The 20,221-nt window shown below is 34.8% G+C and overlaps 1 protein-coding gene across 1 annotated transcript in view; it reads left to right on the top strand.

The window, feature by feature from the left end:
• The window catches only part of ADGRB3 (adhesion G protein-coupled receptor B3), a gene marked incomplete at both ends in the record, with an annotated part of 465,234 nt that overhangs the window by 426,074 nt on the left and 18,939 nt on the right, over positions 1 to 20,221 (top strand). Inside the window, 7 exon segments of the mRNA XM_084283871.1 lie at positions 1,920 to 1,986; positions 4,212 to 4,297; positions 7,666 to 7,764; positions 8,109 to 8,280; positions 14,484 to 14,579; positions 15,975 to 16,014; positions 18,570 to 19,213. Of these exon segments, the coding sequence (XP_084139997.1) occupies positions 1,920 to 1,986; positions 4,212 to 4,297; positions 7,666 to 7,764; positions 8,109 to 8,280; positions 14,484 to 14,579; positions 15,975 to 16,014; positions 18,570 to 19,213 (1,204 nt within the window).

The following is a 20,221-nucleotide window of genomic DNA, read 5'->3' as shown; positions in this document are numbered from 1 at the left end:
TACAAGAAGACACCTGAAAATTCATCTTCAGAAATTCTTCAATAGGAAAGGTTGAGAACAAGTGCATTTCAGAGAGATCAATTGGTGGCTATTGAATATATTGCAAAAATCACATCAGACTGTTGAAAATCACAATTGCTGAAAATTCAGATTGCATAGAGAAAAGAAAACTACCTCTACATTCTTTACCATCCTGATCCTAAATGGAAGTCACTCTACTGAACAGCTTTTTTAATTGCAGACATAGGGGAGGAAGGACACAAATGTCCCTTTGTGTTAAAGATATTCATGGTTGAAAACTTTTGGTTCTTTTAAATAAAATGGCAGACTTTTTTTTGTCAATACAAGTAATTGAAATTATGGTTCAAATACAATATGTTAACAGTTTTTATGGACTGATGTTTCCATTCACAAAGAAACTTGAACATTTCAATTACGTGTTTTAGTTACACACAACGGTCATCTTCAATAATACTGGTAAGAAAAAGCAATATATTCCTCCTCAGAGGTCTGTGTTCTCAGTCTGTCATTGTAAATAACCTAGTGTTGTTTTTTTTTGTTTTTTTTTTTTTTGTTTGTTTTGTTTTGTTTTGTTTTGTTTTGTTTTGTTTTAACAAAATAAAGAAGCATAAAATTTTGAAAGCATTTTTCTTTGACATCAGAAAAATTAATGGAATATTGCTGTTCTGATGTTGTGGTTGTTGCTTTTGAGGTGGGATGTAGACTAGCCTGCCATTTATTACCATTTTAATATTGAAACAGATATAAATTATTTACATCAGTTTATCATTTCAGAATTTAACACATTGATGCAGCTGGGTTCATGGAGCAAGCTTCACTACAATGGGGAACGGTTTTATTCTTTGCAGTTAAAATTCCAGCCATAACAGATCATTATGATGCGTTTGCATTTATTTTATATGGTTTTCAAAAGCACAAAAAGAATACTGGAAAATAAATAAGAAATGTATAATTCTGATGTGAATGTTTCTGGATATCAAATCCAAGTAAATTATTTTAGTGTATATACTGGAGTTTTCTTATATATAGGTGTGATCATGCATTCAAATAAACATGAAGTTCTTTGAATGTGTAATCACTGAGAAAATAGCACAGCTGCATTTACTTCAGTGCATGATGCTCCTGATCTTCTGCAGATATGGAAAGCTTTACATCATAGTGTATCAAATATTTAGAATTTGATTCTGTAAGTGCTCCATGTTTGGAAATCTGAGGGTTTTCAGTGAAAACCCTGATGCAGTATGACAAAGTCTGCAAGATTAGTAGCTCACCAGAAAATACAGTTTTCAGATACTTTAAAATATACATTTAAATTGTTTGCAAAATATTCCAGAGAATATAGAACAGTTAAACCATAGATAATGAATTTTCTTTAATGGGAATATTGTCCGTAAGACCTAGTCCTATTAGAACTTCCTAAATGACATAAGTGAAAATACATAGAACCGTGTTTTTAATCAAGTTCTACTTTAGAGGTACCTGACTGTTCATTGTTTTATAGATAGAACTGTCGGGCATTATAAACTAGAAATGTTTTTAGATACCTACTGAGCAAGACCTCTTCAGATAACTCATTACATATGGTTAGAGTAGATTTAACAAAGATTTACAGATTTATTTTATATTGTGCTATAATATATTTTAGATTTCAGCATATGTATAATTTGCATTAAAACTTTTGACCCATTAACAATTGGTAATGGAAATCACTTTTCAGCTGTCTCCATCATCATGTCAACCAAGTAATTCAATTCTTTTGTGTGTGTGTATGAATTTCTACATATAGGATTGAACATAAACCAGAATAATCTCATGCTGTAGTAATTATTAATGCTTTCATGGCAATACACTATACTTATTTTTAATTTGTGTTAGTTCTTCTCTAATGTTCTTTCCAGCTGTTGGCTGTCTCTTGAAGGAGGGCTACTTTATGCTTTCGTTGGACCTGCAGCTGCTGTTGTCTTGGTAAACATTAATATCATTTCCAATATTTTCATATGAAATGGTGGAATGTGCTATTTAAATTATAAAAGCTTAGCTATACCATAGAACTAAGATTTGCTGTAATTATTGAGCTTGGTTTAACATCCCTTCAGTATTTTGAATACATTATATACTTAATTGTACCACATCTTTATATCAGTTATCTCAGCATGCTTACACAGTAAGCTATGAAAGAATAATGTGCTAATTGGTGGCACACAAAACTTGTTACAGGTATCACTGAGTTATTATCAGTAGCATCTACACAGTTGTCACTGCCTTGTAAAGTTCAGTGACAGTCTTGATAGAGTGCTGCTTGGCAGCAAAGGCAACAGAATGAGTGGAACCAGCCAGCAAGTTCTCCATGGCTCCTGCTTTTCAAGGAAAAGAAAAAATCGTCATAGCTGAGAAATGTTACTCATTTGTGTATTAAACTTTTGCATTTCTGAAAATGCATTTATTAGTAAGATTCACTTTGTCTAATTTTAGACAGCTACAATATAGATTTCTACATATATGCTAGTTATTCCAGATGCATGTTGCTGTCAGTGGAGAAAAGTATGCACTTTTAGGGCTCAAATAATCAGATATATTTCAATTTAGAGTAAGATGAATTGCACCCATTATATGCCACTGGCTATCAGTCATCTGCTCTGCAGTCTGTATGGATTTTGTAAAATAATTTGTTTCACATTTTCCCCTGAATTCTTGAAGGAGATTGCAGACTTTGAATCTAATTCTTCTTTCCCCTGCACCAATTTTATACTAGGATAGCTCTATCAATACCAGTTGTCTCTGATTTTCCCTTGCAAAAGGGAATCAGTCTTAGTAGTCATCAAAGATAAAGCCATTTAGCTCCAAAGATTATCCTGAAATGGATGTTTACTACTCCCATAGAGTTTGTCTCATCATTGCCTGGAGTCAAGCCAGGATCCTTTTGTACAACTCACAGTCCCTGTCATGATAGAGGAGCCAAGGATGTTTACAGAAAGCCAGGCATAATTTTCACATGGAACTGTATGTTCTCTTTGTAATTGGCAAGCTTTGTTCAGAGATGTTTGAAGTTCACAGTTGCAGTTTGCCCTACCATTAGCTAGTGACTGTGCAAGGAGCTGTTCTATGCAGCCACTTAAGCCTAAGTGTATGAAGCAAAGGAATTGTATGGCATCAGCTGGAAAATGTAAATGCTGAAAATAAAGTGATGATAAGAAAAGATGAAAAAGAGTTGGCAGGACAGACTGGCAACAATTAAAGATTTTGGCATAGATCTTGGAAAATCTGTTTGAAAGAAAAAAAGGATCACCATTTTCTAATCAGAAAAATAAGAAACGTTTTTTCAATACACTGAAAACTTGGTACTACCTCTTCACAAGGCCATGCAGAGTTAGTTTCATAGAGTTCAGTTCAATAATACAAATGGATAATAACAGTCATTAAGTTGTCCATTAAATGTCATTAGTATCTCCATAGATTGCCAAAGTCTGACTGCCAAAACACTTGGACTTTTTTTTTTAAGGTTAATTCCTCAACTGATGTATGTAGGCATAAAACCATGTACTTTAATGGGGATAAACAGACTTCCCTAAGGCATTAATTTGACCTCTCCACAACCCTTCCCCCCCAAAAAAAAAAAGAAAAAAAAAAAGGTGTATTTGGGGAGGACAGCTGCAGTTAAACAAGGTTCAAGGCTGGCATTTTGGTGAATGAGACAGTGACTGATGTGCAGGAGGCTATGAAAAACCACAGGCTGGTTCTGCTTAAGTGAGGACACCCACACAGGCATTAAGTGCTTAAAAAGGAACATAGTCATGGCCATTTGTGTGCACTGACTAAGTCTGCCCAGTGCACTTAATTCAAATTCAATGCTATGTGATTTTCCTGGAATAGAATACATAATTGCAATTAAAACCAAGGAAATATTAAAGCTATATTACTCAAGTTTCTGGCCAGCAGACACATATGCATATAACTTGGTACCAGATATAATTTAAGATTCAAAAATAAGCCTATTGCAGTGTGCCAAAGTACGATCCATTTGAGAATATACATTTCTAGTGGGTTTGGGGATGGTGTCACATAATTTCTGACAGCATACTCAGAAATGTAACAAGATGCATATTTCAGGCTTGGAAAAGCCCTTTACTGATGCAACAGGATAGGTTATTTTCTTTCAGAAAAAGATCAACTGTTCATTTTCTGTTTGACAGGTCAACATGGTGATTGGCATTTTGGTATTTAATAAACTCGTTTCCAGAGATGGAATCCTAGACAAAAAGCTCAAACACAGAGCGGGGTAAGCAGAAATTGTGGGGTTATTTTAAAGCATATTCAAATCGTATCAATGGTTTCCAATTACAGACATTCACTGAAAATACATCTGATTGTGCTTTGAACCTTTATACCAGTATAATAGTGTCTAACAGATTCCATTCATTTCAAAAGTTACAGTTGCATTATCCTGAAGGAATGCAACTAAATAAACTAAACATAATAAAACACAAGTACAACAGTATTAAGTTAATAACAATGAGGATTAAACAAATCTAAGCAGAGATTTCACAAGAATGTCACATATTTAAAATTGGTGCAGTTAGAAAAATAGTTTTATGAACAATGTGCAATGAAGGAACTGATTATTTTTCTATCTAGCTCTCAGATTTAATTACTGTGGTGGGAAATGTTATTTATTTGCGTAAACTGTTATAAAATATATTTTACAGCAATATAGCCCTTACTGAGGTCAATGCTATTCTGCCTCTCTTGACTCTGTGAAGAATTTGTCTATGTTCTGACATTTGTATCTACTCAGACATATGTTCTAATTTAGTAAAATAAAAATTGAAAGTTAAAAAAAAAAGTACTAAAAGCCAAAAATGGGGGGGAGGGGAGGGGGTAAATGCAAATCCTGTGTTATCAATTATTTATTTGCATTTAAATTTAAATTCCTTTTTTATTATGAGAAAAAAAAAAAAGGTTTATAACAGTGGTGGTATTGAAAAATGTTTTTCAGTGGATGATTGATTCAACATGCTGCCGCAGCAAACCTAGATTCATCCCATATTGTAGAAAAATATTTTGCAATTTCATCATCACTTTCTTAATGCTTACAAAGTAAATTAAAAATTTGCATACTTATTTTTACAGCCATATTCTAGTACTGTCTTTTGGACCAGCTTGTAGACCAATGTCTGCATATCTAGCAATGATAAACAATGATATTTTCATTTTACTGTGTATGTAAAATGTGTTGGTAAAATTTTTAAAGGTTTGCTTTGAACTATTTCACCATTCCATTAACAGTACCATTCCTAATAAATTCAATTGATCGGTTGGATGAACAGACTTATGATAAATAGTTTGGCTGGTGATTTTAAATTAAATCATTCCGGTTTTAAGTTCTTTCACTGTCTTTCTGACAAATATGAACCAGAAGCTTTCATTTTGTTTCTTCTCTTTTCTTCATTTTTCTTTACAAAGTATTAATTTCTTAACCTTACTTTTGTCTACATTACTCCATCAATATCCTTAACTGTGTAATACCTCTGATGAAAGCTAGAATATTAGAAAACTAGCCAAATTATTTCAAGAGTAGTAGTAACTTAGTATTCTGCAAATTACATTCACAACTGTTCTAATTACAGTGATTTCAGGAGTCTGACCAGCTTCAGGTTTGTCTTTATATTTTCTAAGGATGTCTAAGCTTAGATTTAACTGAATTATTTTTTTCAGCAACTCAACTGTAGGCTATCGAAATCTATTTGTTTATAGCCTACTTTCTTGATGAAACAAATAACTTGCTTTAACAGTGTGCAACTTAGTTAAGATGTATTTTATTTTAAACTAAATGGATAAAGAACTAGAAACCATTGTCAGAAGCAATCCAGTTATGTGTAAGCATGTAGATGCCCTTATCAAGAAACAATCAACTCCTGTGACACTATGAGATGGTGGTTTGGCAACAGCATTGCTTGCTACTACTTGGCAGATGAAAAGTCTTGAGTCATTGTTTGGGGCATAGGAATTTGTGCAGCATTTGGTCTCCAGTAGTGGCATTGCCACTCATTTCTCAAATATCTCTTGCCAGTCATGTTCAGGAAGGCAACTTTATTCTTTCTGGCAAATATTGGACTCACACTTGTCAAAAGTTCAGCTGTGGAAATAATTTATGTGGTGAATGGGGCAAAATATATTAATTCCATATGTTTTTGCTACCTTTATGAGTGTAGGGTGAATCAACAAATGAAAAAATATGGCATGTTTTCTTGATGGATATCAGTCATACTTCTGGAATAGGGAATAGTGTACATGTATGCTCGGACAAAAAGTTTGTATTTGGCTAACATATACATCAAGCTCAGTTATTATTTGCAAGATCCAGAACAGATCTATAGAGGTAAAAAGAATAAACCAGTCCAATAACAGTGAAGTTTTGTGTAGCAAAGATGGAAAGTGTTTGCCCAAACTTAGCCTAGGCTTATTCATGGCATGTTTCTAGTTCAGTCATTAGCCTAGTGTAAACTGATGTGGAGCCACTGAGTTCTTTTCACATCCCACAATCAATTTGTACAAGGTCATGGCTCTGCACAGTTGTTTTTACAGAAAGTCATGGTTTCATTTAGTTTATCAAAATGGAAGCCACTGGAGTTCAATATTTGTTTTGGACAGTATGTTTGAAGTCAAGTGAATGTTGGGTTTGGCTATAAAAAGGGTGTTAATTTGATTAAAATAACTTGGAAAGAACCTGAAGTGTTACCTCTCTTCAACATGTTGACCATTTTCCAGCTGGGAATAGGTAAAGCATCTTTCCTGTCACGTCTCAGTCAGCTATGGTTATTCCTGGTTCTGACAGCAGAAAAAGAAGGAATAGCAAAAGTATTTATTTAGTCAACTCAGGAAGCTGAATGTGTGCTGTATGTAGAAGAAAATTTAAATTCCAGGTTTTGCCCTTTAACTCTTCTGACAGGTGCTGAGGTACAAATGTCCATACAAAATGCTTTGAGCTTAATGCTTGTGTACTGTGTTTTATTAAAATGCAAAACAGGTCACCCTTTTTTCAGTACCAACTGATATTTATTTCATCAGATTCCATACATTACAAGCCCTGTATTCAGACCTTCATACAGCATGAATAAAACCACTCCAGATGTTAGTGGGCCATTCAAATCACTAGTACAAATCTGACGATATAGTATGCCCATACTGATTTGATGCTTGAATATATTTTGCAAGTTTCTTTCCCTAATTGCTCTGTAATTTTATATACTTCATACTTCCCTTGCTTGTGTCCTATACTCTTTCTCAAGAACAAAAGCTTTTTAACAGGTCTGAATAGAGGGATTTCACTTTGTATGTCTATCCTAGCACGTGCTTATGTTTACTTCAGTGTACTGAGCAGTTTTGATCACAAGATATTTGGGGCCTTTCTTAGCTTAAATGGAAGAAATAGAGTCTGCATGATATGAAGCCCCATAGCATTAACATTTACAGTTAATAATAATGTAAAGTACAACATACAGTTTTGCAACAACATAGACCATTCATCCTGAATAAGTCTACTTTTTTCTGCATGACGTCATATTTAAAAGCTAAATTTCAGTAGCAACGTTTTTTGGTGACAATTCAATATTTTGTTCTTTTTGTGGGTGTTCTGTTTGTTTGCAGTCAGATGAGTGAGCCTCATAGCGGTTTGACGCTCAAATGTGCCAAGTGTGGAGTAGTTTCAACAACAGCTTTGTCAGCCACCACCGCCAGTAATGCCATGTTAGTCCTGATCATTTACATCTTCTTGTTACAAATCTTATGCAGTGCATGTGAGACAATAGTTTGATGATGACAACTGTGTTTGCTAACACTGTATAGAGTGCTGAGCACGTTTAAGTACTTTATAACAACAAAAAAAAATGGAACTGTTTATTAACTGAATACAGGATATTCTTTAGAACATAAAGTACCAACACTGTTACATACTTGTCTGTGATTTTCAAGTTAACTTGATAAAGTGCCATCCTTAAAAATGTATTATTTTAAAAGTGAGCATTTGATTATTTATTTATTTATATATTTATTTAAATTTTACAGTGCTGCTTTTCTTTTTCTTTCAATAGGGCATCCCTTTGGAGTTCCTGTGTGGTGTTGCCACTTCTGGCCCTGACTTGGATGTCTGCAGTTCTGGCTATGACAGACAAAAGATCAATATTATTTCAGATACTTTTTGCAGTATTTGATTCATTACAAGGCTTTGTTATTGTCATGGTCCATTGTATTCTCCGAAGGGAGGTGAGGAATGGCTTCCCAGTTTTCTAAAGGGCTGTGTTCCCTATAAACTCTCAACTGCTCTTTAATGTTATGTACAACTTTCTCTACAGATTTATATTTTGTAACAAGAGTAAAGTATTTTATGATGAGATGTAGAGGAATAAGTGAGAGTGGAAAGATCACTTAATTCCAGGTGCAGACTGTCAGATTCAGTATAAAACTGTACACACTTGATTAAAGGTGGCTTTTAGTCAGTTCCAAATTCAGTTTATTTCCCAGTGTTAGGCTTTTCCAGTATCCTGAGTATAGAGAGATTCTAACATGAATGCCCTTTTCTTGAAGAACAAAAGAGAGAGATTTTTACAGTCTCTAGCACCAATTCAAATACAAAATTATTTCTGTTTATACTTCCCCTGAAAGAGGACTCATGGAGATGAGACGTTGGTGAAGAGCTATCTCTTCAGTTTCTACACATACAGGTGCTAACATGCATAAGTTAGCAGGACAATGAGAATGAACAGAAATGAACATTTTGAGAATATCAAAGAAAAGCCAGTATCCCTGGCCTACCTTCTGTAGCTCAGTGTTGCATATCACCACTGATACCTGATGTCAAAGCTACAGTATGAGTGCTCTTTAACTTGACTCTGGTGACAGCTTCATTAACAGTCTGAACTACTAGCTAACCCAACACTTTAACTGAGATAAGTTTGCCAGATTTGTGGAAGTGGGAGCATCTATCAAAAATGGGCTGATGGAGCCAGACTGGAGAGCGGTAGCCTGGTTCCACCAGCATATCTATTTACAGAGCTCATGCCTGTTTAGACTCTAAGTGTGGTATTTATCAACTTCAGGATATTTACCACATCAATAAAACACATTATATTGTCTAGCACAGTTTCTTGTGATTAGCAAGAGTTATTCAAAGGCATTTCAGAACTGAAAAAAAAAAAAAAGCAAACAGGGAGATGTTTCAAGAGAGGTTTACTGTCAGTACTGAGTGAGGAATCTAACACATTGGTTTTCCTTTCCACCAGTCACACCCTTTAAACACTGAAATTCACCATATTCATGAATAACAATTATAAATGATGTAATTTATTTTAGTCTTCCAATGGTGTACTACTTTACACAAACTTTATATCACTATTCTAAATGGTATGAATATGAGACTATACTATCAAATAATCATTTTCAGATTTTAAGGAAAAACTTACCAATATCTTTCAGAAATTATCTTGTGTGTAAGTGTGTGCTGACTCCACCCTACATTATTTAAGCTGTTAGAGACTACGAACCTTTATTTTCCTTAGTTTTCATAGTGGAAGGGGCTTATCTCCTTTACTAACATTTTTATTGTTATTGTTGTTCAGGATAAAAATATGTGCAGATAAGAGATGCTACTTGAGGGTAATCTATATTATGTAGAGCTGCCTTACTATCCCTTTATTTTCAACAGCAGTTTCCTTCCCCATGTGATTTACATCTGCAAAAGAGGTCATTCTCATCTGTAGAGCCCAAAACTACCATTTAACATATTGTTTTAGTATAATGGTAAAATAGTGCCGTTATTTGTAGCCAAAATTTTCAGCAGAAAGAATGGCAGTTTCATACTGGTTTTCCTGTCCATGAAGTTTGTATTTCCTAGGGATAAATTAATTATCCTGGAAAGAGCAGACCACCTCCCACCTCTTGGCCTGAGGATCCGTACTTATTTAAAAATCTATATCACAGTTGCAGATGAAACCTTCAATTTTTGCTCTTATATATGTTATGCTATGTTACTTTTACAATTTCTCATGGATTTTGGTCTTTCTTTTTTTTTTTTTTTACCAAATCCAATGATTTATATCCACATATGCACTGCAACCTCTGCATCCTTACAAAGATAATGCTGTTTATGTTTTGGTTTTGAAGATTTTTTTACTCTTTTGGTTTTGAAGATTTCATCTGCAACTGTGAGCACTGCCTTAGTGCAGTAATGCAGGAATTTTTCTGGAGAGACATTTTGACTGTTTAAGATGAAAGTGATGTGGCTTCCCACAATGTCCCAAGCATTGATTTGAAGTCAGGTTTTACAGCTCAATGACAACCATTTGCTGAAAGTGTTTCATTCCTAGGGAACTCTTGGATGTTGTTGATCATCTAGTGAAAATATTACTTTCCAAACTTAGAGGTAGGACTCTAGCAATTTTCATATGGGAGAAGAAAATGATTAGACAGTTCTTCAAGAATGGGAAAAAAGTAAAAATTGACTCACCTGAAGAGTTTTTGTTTGTTTGTTTGTTTTTAAAAAATCGTGTATGGTCTGCACTTATATGAGCCAGTTTGCAGTAGCAAAGAATTAGTTGCTAGCTTCAAGAAGTTTCTACACAGAAGGAGATATAACTCCAATAAGATGTGTTTCAATCTGGCTCTAGCAACCCTGACTTTCTACTCCAGCTCTAGAGACCTTTTGGTGAGTTCTTGTACAAGCCCAGATAAGCCATCGTGCACAGCATGCAATGCAGTCTTTGCAATTCACAGGGTATCTCCCCAGCTGAAAGAATAGTCTGTTTCCTTCTGTTGTCTGCAAAAGCTTTTTGCTCTGCCAGTGTGTGTCAGAGAAACCCTGCCAACATATTTGTCATTCTTGATGACAGCTACAAAGCTATCTCAGTAATATCCTATAGGATTGATCTAATATTTGTAGCATACCAGCACAGGCAAAACAGTAATTCTGACTGTCAGGGGAGGGGGAATGTGTAGTGGAATATATCACCATAAAATTCAAACTAAGAGGACAGCCCTGCTTTGCTTACAAAAAGACATAGACTGTTATAACTTACTCTATAAAACCCACTTATTTCCCTTTAGTTATAAAGATATAAACATAAATGATGGAAACATTTTTTGCTTTCACCAGTATGCTATATCGATGAGCTTGTGTGACAAGGGCTACACTGGGAACCCAGGGATATTCACTAAGACACCCAACTAGAAGAGAACTGATGTGCTATATGATGTGCTGTGTCTATTTCTTCCGTCCATCAACTAAGGGTCTTTTGGAAAGATATTAAATCTCTCTATACTTTATTTTCCTAACTTCTAAAATAAACATCATGCTTGTAATGTCATGCCTCTTAAAAAACAATTTGAAATTGGGAAAGAAAAAAGCAACGTAAGACTTAGGCATTATTGCTTTATGTAGCCTTCATAGCCCAGAAAGCCTAGTATTTTTTCTCTTCTTCTTGCTGTTTGAGTGCCTAATCAGGCATTGGAAGAGAGTGAGGAATATGTCACAGAACAAAGAATGATAGGAGAGGGTAGTGCTGAAGCTTCTTCTCCATCAGAGCAAAATGTTTTGCCTGACCTGCTTCAACATGAGATTTTCTAAAGCTAAATTTCAATCATACTGAGTAGCTCCCGTTACTGCTGGTGATGGGAGTAACCCACTTGTGTTCTCTCTTTTGCTGTGCTCTGCTGACTAGAGTGCATTTGAATTAAATGCATCATTGGTGCCTAAAGCCCACATTTCTGTATTGAAGAAAAAAGGGGGTGGGAGGTGGGGGAAGTATATTAGTAGGGAGAGGGTAAGTTATAAAGTCTTTGGGTTGGTTACTGTTGCTAAGGAAACTACTTCTTTGGTATCTGCACGTTCATCACATCTGTCTCTCCTGCTCTGCCTGGCTCTAAGAAAATCCTGTAATGATGTTAGAAGGCATGGAGGAAACAAGATTATGTTTCAAAGTAAGAGGTAAAGAAAGCACAATCTTAGCCAATTCTAACAAGTTTGAACAAGTGGTTTAGAACAAGAAGCCGGTATTTAGGCAGCTCACAGTGATATTTGATATTCTATTGACATGTTCAAATCATATGTTGCTTGCCCTCCAGAAACATCCTAAGAAACCTGCATGTATAAAATCAGGATTCACCACTAGAAAGTAAGGAAAGTAGGGCGTAATATTTTTGAGAGCTCCAGAGCTATCTGAACCAGGGAAGCTTCATGAACACAAGTCCCAAACATAAGGAGGGACATTGCATAGAGTGAGAGGTTACAGAATGTTCTGAAATAATTATGCTTTAGGGTCAAGCATCATGAGGTCTGAGATGAGATGTGGCTTAGCTGGGGGTGTTTCAGAAGGCATGATTTTTTTTTTTTTTTTGATAAAACCATTGTGCCAGTGCTTATCTAAGACCATAACAGTCTGAAGTGTGACCTGACTAAAGCACTGATAAAGTGACAGAAGACTTGGATTAAATTTGCGACAACTGTGAGATGCCAAATTAAATTAATGTCAAACATGTGGAAAACCACAGTCAGTGTAGCACCTAAAATCAGAATCTGAGTCACAATACAGGTCAAGCACGTTCTACATTACCACATGTGGGAAGTCTTGGCATTTTGAAATCAACCCAAACTTTTACCACCTTATTTCATTCTTCTTTCTTCTCTATATTACATCTTTCTGCACCTGCCTCAGTGACTCTTCAAAACTGAAGAGCACTGTTAGTCATCTAAGGTTTCAATACTTTAAAATAATGCTTCCTAATTACAAAAAAAAAAAATTTTTTTTTCTTCTATTTAATTTTACCTTTTGTGAAAGCTTTTAAACAGCTTGCGGTAGAATATAGTGTATTGAAAAGGGATGCCTTTACATCAGCAACAATTAATGAATTATCCTCTTCTACTATTCACAAAATGTCCATGAGTAGGATATGATTTTCTACCATTTAATTATTCTGAATAAGACATCAAGTAATTTCTACAGATAATAAAAGGAATGTAGATTTTTGGAGTTATTTCCATTGAGAGTATTTTCATATTCCAACACAAAATGATACTTGTTTGTTTTGAGTGGAGGTCACCCAAGTAAGTTCCTGTTTTCTAAGTCACATCTTGTAATCAGGTTGCTAACATGGGTACCTGCATTTTTTGAATCAAAATTCAAATTTTAATACTTAGATTGTATTACTATATTAGAATACATCTGAAGATACATAAAGAAGTGATAGAAATTAGTTTTTTTATTCAAATAAATATTATCTGTATACTTTCAATGTATTGATAAAAATATTCCTTTCCATTCCAAACGTTATCTTCTTGTCCCTACTGTGGTATGTGTGAGAATTCAGCAAAATCTATTTACGTTTCACTGCTAGCAAACAGAAACTGAGTTTTGTCTCCCTGCTGAACCATGAATTTCTGGCAGAAGGGTTGCATAGCAATATTTCTTTAGACATACTTCCTGCTCAAAAACAAAAAAACAAACAAAAAAAAAAAAAAAAAAAAAAACAAAGTAAAAAAGCCTTTTCTATGAAAATATATTTTCTCTTATGTGCTTGTGTTTTAGGGGCAAGTCATCAAATTTAACTTATGGTTCGTATTAATAAACAGAACTGAGAATTTTTTCCCTTCCCTTCCCTTCCCTTCCCTTCCCTTCCCTTCCCTTCCCTTCCCTTCCCTTCCCTTCCCTTCCCTTCCCTTCCCTTCCCTTCCCTTCCCTTCCCTTCCCTTCCCTTCCCTTCCCTTCCCTTCCCTTCCCTTCCCTTCCCTTCCCTTCCCTTCCCTTCCCTTCCCTTCCCTTCCCTTCCCTTCCCTTCCCTTCTTCCCTTTTTTTTCATTTCAAGAAACCAGACATGTTCAAGCAGTCCATTTTTCTTCTTGTTCTCACACTGAAGATGTTTGCCCACTTTGAAGAGTTTTACTCCTAGAAGAGACATGAGATTTTTTATACATAGAACTTACAAATGCAATCAGTAACATCTTTCAAACTGACTTATTCTTTGAAGTATAATTAGGAAAGTACTATGTATCCGATGACAGTAACTGTTAAGAAGAATCTTGCAATTATCAAGCAGAAGACGTATTTTGCAGCGGTTAATAGCGTTTCTATGAAACCTGCTTTTAGACCTACACCAAACTGAATGAGAAGACAAAGACAAATGTAATTACCCAAGACAGATTAGGCTTGAGTACCAGATTATTGCTGACTACTATTTAATTCTTTCCACTGGCAAATCCGATACTGTGGTCTTGGTGTGATTGATTGACAAACTTTGCAGCAGGTACAATACCAAATGTATGAAATGTCAGAATTAAGCATTTATGTTTCCCGTTTCTGATTTACTAAACATGCTAAAGAAAAGCCATGCATTATATTCCATTTGGTTTAATTTAAACTTTAATAGGAAAGGAGTATATGATGTCACACAAGAATGAGTATAAGATATTGTTTCCACAGGTTCAAGATGCATTCAGATGTCGACTAAGAAATTGCCAGGATCCAATCAATGCAGATTCTTCAAGTTCCTTTCCTAATGGACATGCTCAAATCATGGTTAGCTTTTATTTATTTTCTTTGACTGTTAATTTAAACAAAAGGAAAGAATTTACAGTATTGCACATGGCAAGTATGCACAGCTGAAATATTAACACCATTTTCAAGCATAAGTCTGTTTAGGTCATTATCTGCTTGCTTAAATCTGTTAGCAAGTTTTAAATTATTGGTGTGATCATTCATTGGAGCACAATGCATTACCATCTTCCACCAGTGTTCTTTATGACAAAATATTCTTACATAAGAGAAGGAGAAAAACTAATCTTATATAATGACTTTTTCTACCATTGGTATAAAGAGCACTGATGCATTTGAAAATCTTTCCTTCACAAAGCCTTGAAAGATGTTCCTTTCAAGTTCATTCAGACAAGGAGAAAGTAATAGAGGTGTAGATTAAGTGGTTGGATTAAGGAGATAGTGAACAGATTACTATGCCAATTTGGATTTACTAATACTGTTAGGTAGTATATTAAGACAAAACATTGTCTCCTTCACTTTCAAAGACAGTTTGTCATTTATGATAATGGGGACATGATAAGACCCTAAAAAATGCAAGGCTCAGTAAGCAGTTACCCTTGGAAAAAAAAAAAATCAAAAAAAGTATCCTTTGTTTTGACTTCATAAACTAGAAGAATGTCAGTTCAATTTTTTTGTTATTTTTTTATTATTATTTTTTGTAATTAATAAACCTTTTGTGGAAATAAAAAGCATAATTGATAAATACTTGCATTCTCTGCCAGAATAAATAGTGTTGCTTAACTGGGGAAATTGTGTTTGGATTTTCAACTCTTAAAATTCATTCCTAGTTCCTATAATATTTTTTTATTTGTTGAAATACATAATAGTTGTTTTCAAGGAAGAAAAATTTTACATGATTACATTAGTAGCCAGGATAGACAGAATACTATATAACAAATAACCACTTCATAACAAATTAATGAAGTTTCAGATAGGGTGGACTAACTGTATTACACTTATTCACAATAATTTGTATTGCAGGCTGCTTTCCATACTGATGTTTATAGTATAACTATGAAAAGCTTCCTTAAAGATGATCCTTCCAAGAGATGTAGAAGTTACTCTTCCATATATATAATAATATATATATACACTGTATCATTTTATTACAACTATATACTCTATTTCCACCTATTTTATTTTATTTTTTCTGGTCAGGCAGCATACTTTGAAAACCACCCAGTTATACTTTAGGAAACTTTGTAAAGCTCTGCTGTTGTAAAACAATATACTTCACCTTCTCAGCAACAAGAAACCACTTTTAAGAGACTATGACTCTGTAAGTAGGACATTTTGGAAGCGCTAGTTGGCAAAAAGGTATTGTGGTTAAGTTTTCAGTTAATAATGGTTACCCTGTTTCATTGTTTCTTGTTACAGACTGATTTTGAAAAGGACGTGGACATTGCTTGTCGGTCAGGTAAGATCACTGAGAGAGTGTTTAGCTAAAAAACAAAACAAAAAAAGAAATTGTGCTAGTTCTTTCTGAAGTAGATGTCAGAAAAAATACCATGTGTTGTTTACAACATATAGTTATAAATGCTGGGAAAGAAAAAAAAAAAAGGTGATGCCACTATATGAAAATATTTGTTTAATTTTCTTATAAAAGCCTTTTACTAGAAACCAGCATCTGGGAAGCAGCCCAAAGGTGTGACTGTCTCTTAGAAGGCAAAAGGTTTTGGAAAGAAAATAAGATTTACACACAAAATTATCCTTGCTCTAGTACACAAGCAATTGTGAAAGTCATTTTGTTTTTAAAAAATAAAAACTATATAACATATATTAAAACCTATTTATATGAAGGATGCAGAAATTGGTGTTAGTTTTAAAAAGGCTGTTTTCTAGGGCTTTAAGTGAAAACAACAATAGCTTAAGCAACAAGGTATCAGGAAAATAAAATATGATTCCACTTTATAGGAATAATTTATTTTTCTTTTAAAGACATTTCAGTAGTGTGATCTTCAATTAGTCAGCTTTGTCTGTTTCTACATATTAAAAATAATTCATTTTAAGAAATTACTTTTTCCAGCTTAAATAAAGCACATTGAAAAACAAATGGCCCTCTAAACCCCATAGAAATGCTCCACTCCAGGAAATTATCCAAAGGACAGTTGTTCTTAAGGAGGTGAGTCTACCTAGACACCCTCTATTTTCAATGAAGAGAAAAAGAAAGAGACAGAGGGTGACTTCTCTGCAGGGTGAGTCAGGGCAGGACAGCTGAGTCCTGCATCACCCACCAAAGCCTGTCTTTGCTTGCTGCATGGCAAGCCAAGAAGGCTGATCTGATTAGGTAGAGCTTGAGTTTCTAGTTACACACCTTTAAAAAATTACCACCTCTGTTTCTGGAATATGGTAATTGTTCTCTGTGTAGATTAGTTTTAATATGAACATTGGAAGGGACAGGACAGTCCACTGTAACATAAAAATTCATGCCTGTTATCATCTAATGCAGACTAAAGTCCAGCATTAGTTGATGTAGCTCTCTCTTCTTACCTTTGCCACCATAGCTCTTCAGCATGGACAGCCTTAAGCAGATGGATTCTGAATTTAAAAAATTATCTTCAGTTTCTTTTAATGAAAGATTGACTAATAGGTCACTGTTTGAAGTCTGGCTGTAAAAAAAATGCAGCAGACACACTGCATTGCACAGAATGGACTGGGGTGCCAGGACATGGGGATTGTAAATTGTCACAGTGTCAGATATTTGTGTATCATTGTTTACAGTCAAATTGTTCTCTTCATAATTGAAAAATTAGCATCAGTTTTTGTGAGGTAGGAGAGTGGGCTGCCATATGAGCTGCCTGTGGAACATGTCAGTGAACTGACATGTACTGGAGGATCTGGGTCATCAGAGCCCTCAGGCTACCAAAACTGATGTGAGTGTAACACCTGAGATACTTCCAGTCATCTTACTGTCTCAGTCCATGAGAAAAATTTTATTGCACAAGCTGGTATTGGTGCAAATTAACATACTATTTTAAATCAGGACAAAAAAATATCCTTGCACTCAGCTGGAACAAGCCCAGGAATTGGATATTTCTAAAATGTTTCATTCTTACTACCTAGCCTTTTTTCTTTCATTACAAATTTTGAATTGCAAATTTATATTTAATTTTCAGAGTGATAGTGATGGATGCTTTGCTGTTGAATACATCTGTCAGTGTTCCTGAAAAATTTGGTTTTTAGGGACAGGATTAATAAAATTTACATATGCAGCTTACCCTAATAAAAAATTGCTGGATGTCAGTACAACTTTGACTATGAAGGCCTACACCAAAAGTAGAATAATGAATGCTTTATGAGACATGTTTATATTCTTTATAACCTCTCCATATGTAGCAAAATATGTCTTTCTGATAGCAATCGAATTCCTTCCCAATGTGGTTACTTTTTGTCACTTTTATTTAAAAATAACTGAATACAGAAGAGTTTTGTGGTTTTATATATTTATATGTATATATGAAAAAGAACATTTAGAAGCTCAGAAATACATGTTCATGGCTATAATCTTACAATAGAAGATTGCAACATATTGACAAAATTATACTGCCTTACAATCTGTTTGACATTTTCCAAGAGGTTATGTGGAGTTAATAATGGTAGTACAGATGTCATACTGTTGTGTTTTTTTGGAAAACCCTTAATTGAGTTCCACATGGCAGACTTTCGCTTAAGCCGCAGGTCACCTAAGATCTACATAAGGAAGTAACAATAAATGAAGGACTGGTTTTCTTTTATTTAAATGACTGAGGCTTAGTCAGATATGTATGTCAGTTATACACAGAATATTAGGAGGTGTTGATTATACAAAAACCCTTCCCAAAGCAATTCTTATAGAATAAAAGTTATTAAACACAGAAAAAGAGTTAAGAAAATGCAATGGTAAAGGGAATATTAATAAATACTGCCACGAACAAAAGCAGAGTTTGAGAGACATGGTTTCATGTTTCAAGAAGTCTGTTCTCTGACCCACAGTTCTTCATAAAGACATTGGACCTTGCAGAGCGGCTACTATAACAGGAACACTTTCTAGAATCTCACTAAATGATGAAGAGGAGGAGAAGGGACCAAACCCTGAAGGAATGAGCTATTCTACCTTGCCTGGAAACATCATCTCTAAAGTCATCATCCAACAACCAACAGGTCTCCACATGCCTATGAGTATGAGTGAACTGGCTAACCAGTGTTTGAAAAAAGACAACAGTGAGCTGCGCAGGACTGTGTACTTATGCACGGATGATAATTTGAGAGGTGCAGATATGGACATAGTCCATCCTCAAGAACGGATGATAGAAAGCGACTACATAGTAATGCCCCGAAGCTCAGTAAACACCCAGCCATCACTGAAAGATGAGAGCAAAATGAATATAGGCATGGATACATTACCTCATGAAAGGCTGTTGCACTACAAAGTTAATCCAGAATTCAATATGAATCCTTCTGTAATGGACCAATTTAATATCAATTTAGACCAGCATCTTCCCACCCAAGAACATATGCAGAGTTTACCATTTGAGCCCCGCACAGCAGTAAAGAATTTCATAGCTTCAGAGCTGGATGACAATGCAGGATTATCCAGAAGTGAAACTGGATCCACAATATCAATGAGCTCATTAGAGGTCAGTGATACATAAGCAAATTGTACACTCTGTTGTTCTAATTATATGATAAAACAATATATTGTGGCTTGTCTCTAAGGGGTCTAAGCTAATGTTTTAATTCAGAGTAAATCATTGTTTGGGATCATGCACTGCTGTTCACATATCTCTTAGTATTAGAAGTGTTTATACATAGAAAACAAGATAAAAGTTTCAGAACCAGTGTGTTTGAAACTGTACTGTCCTGGAGATTTAACATTCCAGCCAACTGCAAAAAAAAAGTTATGACTTGCCAGGTCAAAACCAATGGAAAATACGACGTTGTTATGAAAATACTGCTGCAAGATACAAGTGACAATCATTGACCCTACCTGCAAGACCATTGAAATTAAAATATTTTCCATCTTATTGCTGGCAATCATATCTCACTTAGATATGATAAGTCTGATTCTGCTCTCACTAGTATGAGTCTTGAATTCTTCCATGTGTTAGTCTGACATTTAGTGTTTTGTACGCATGCTTGTGTGGTTGTATGTGTGTGCAGGCGTTGGTACAGCTGATGTGTACAGCAAAATCAGGTAGACTTCTTGTGGATTAACCCAGATACCGGTCATGTTGTAAAAATGGACTGAAAAACCTTTAATAAGCATTTCTTTAATTACTACAATCTGTCTGTAGGATTTAAACATTACAGAAACTGGAACTACTTACCTTGTTGACCTAACTGTCAGCTATTGCTATTCCTATTGAGTCTTTAGTTATGCAAAATCATCAGCAAGGTGGAATTGATTTCATATACAGTCCCCTTTAACAATTGGAAATCCATTTCACCAGCATTTCAAAGGTTATGAAATGCAGCATTTGTTATAGGAAAGAAGAAGACAAATGAGAAAAATATGGTACTTACCCTATGAAAGAATTTAAAGATGGAAAAAAATTCTACTGTATGTGACTTTAAGCCATTAACAATTGCTTTATGATTTTTGGAGTTGTCTGTGCAGGGAAGTAGAGGCTTTTTCTAATTTTTAA

This window comes from Netta rufina (assembly GCF_964035555.1).
Source record: "Netta rufina genome assembly, chromosome: 3".
NCBI classification, from domain to species: domain Eukaryota; kingdom Metazoa; phylum Chordata; class Aves; order Anseriformes; family Anatidae; genus Netta; species Netta rufina.
Note: the sequence above shows the minus strand (reverse complement) of the source record. Positions and strands in the feature narration are given on the sequence as shown.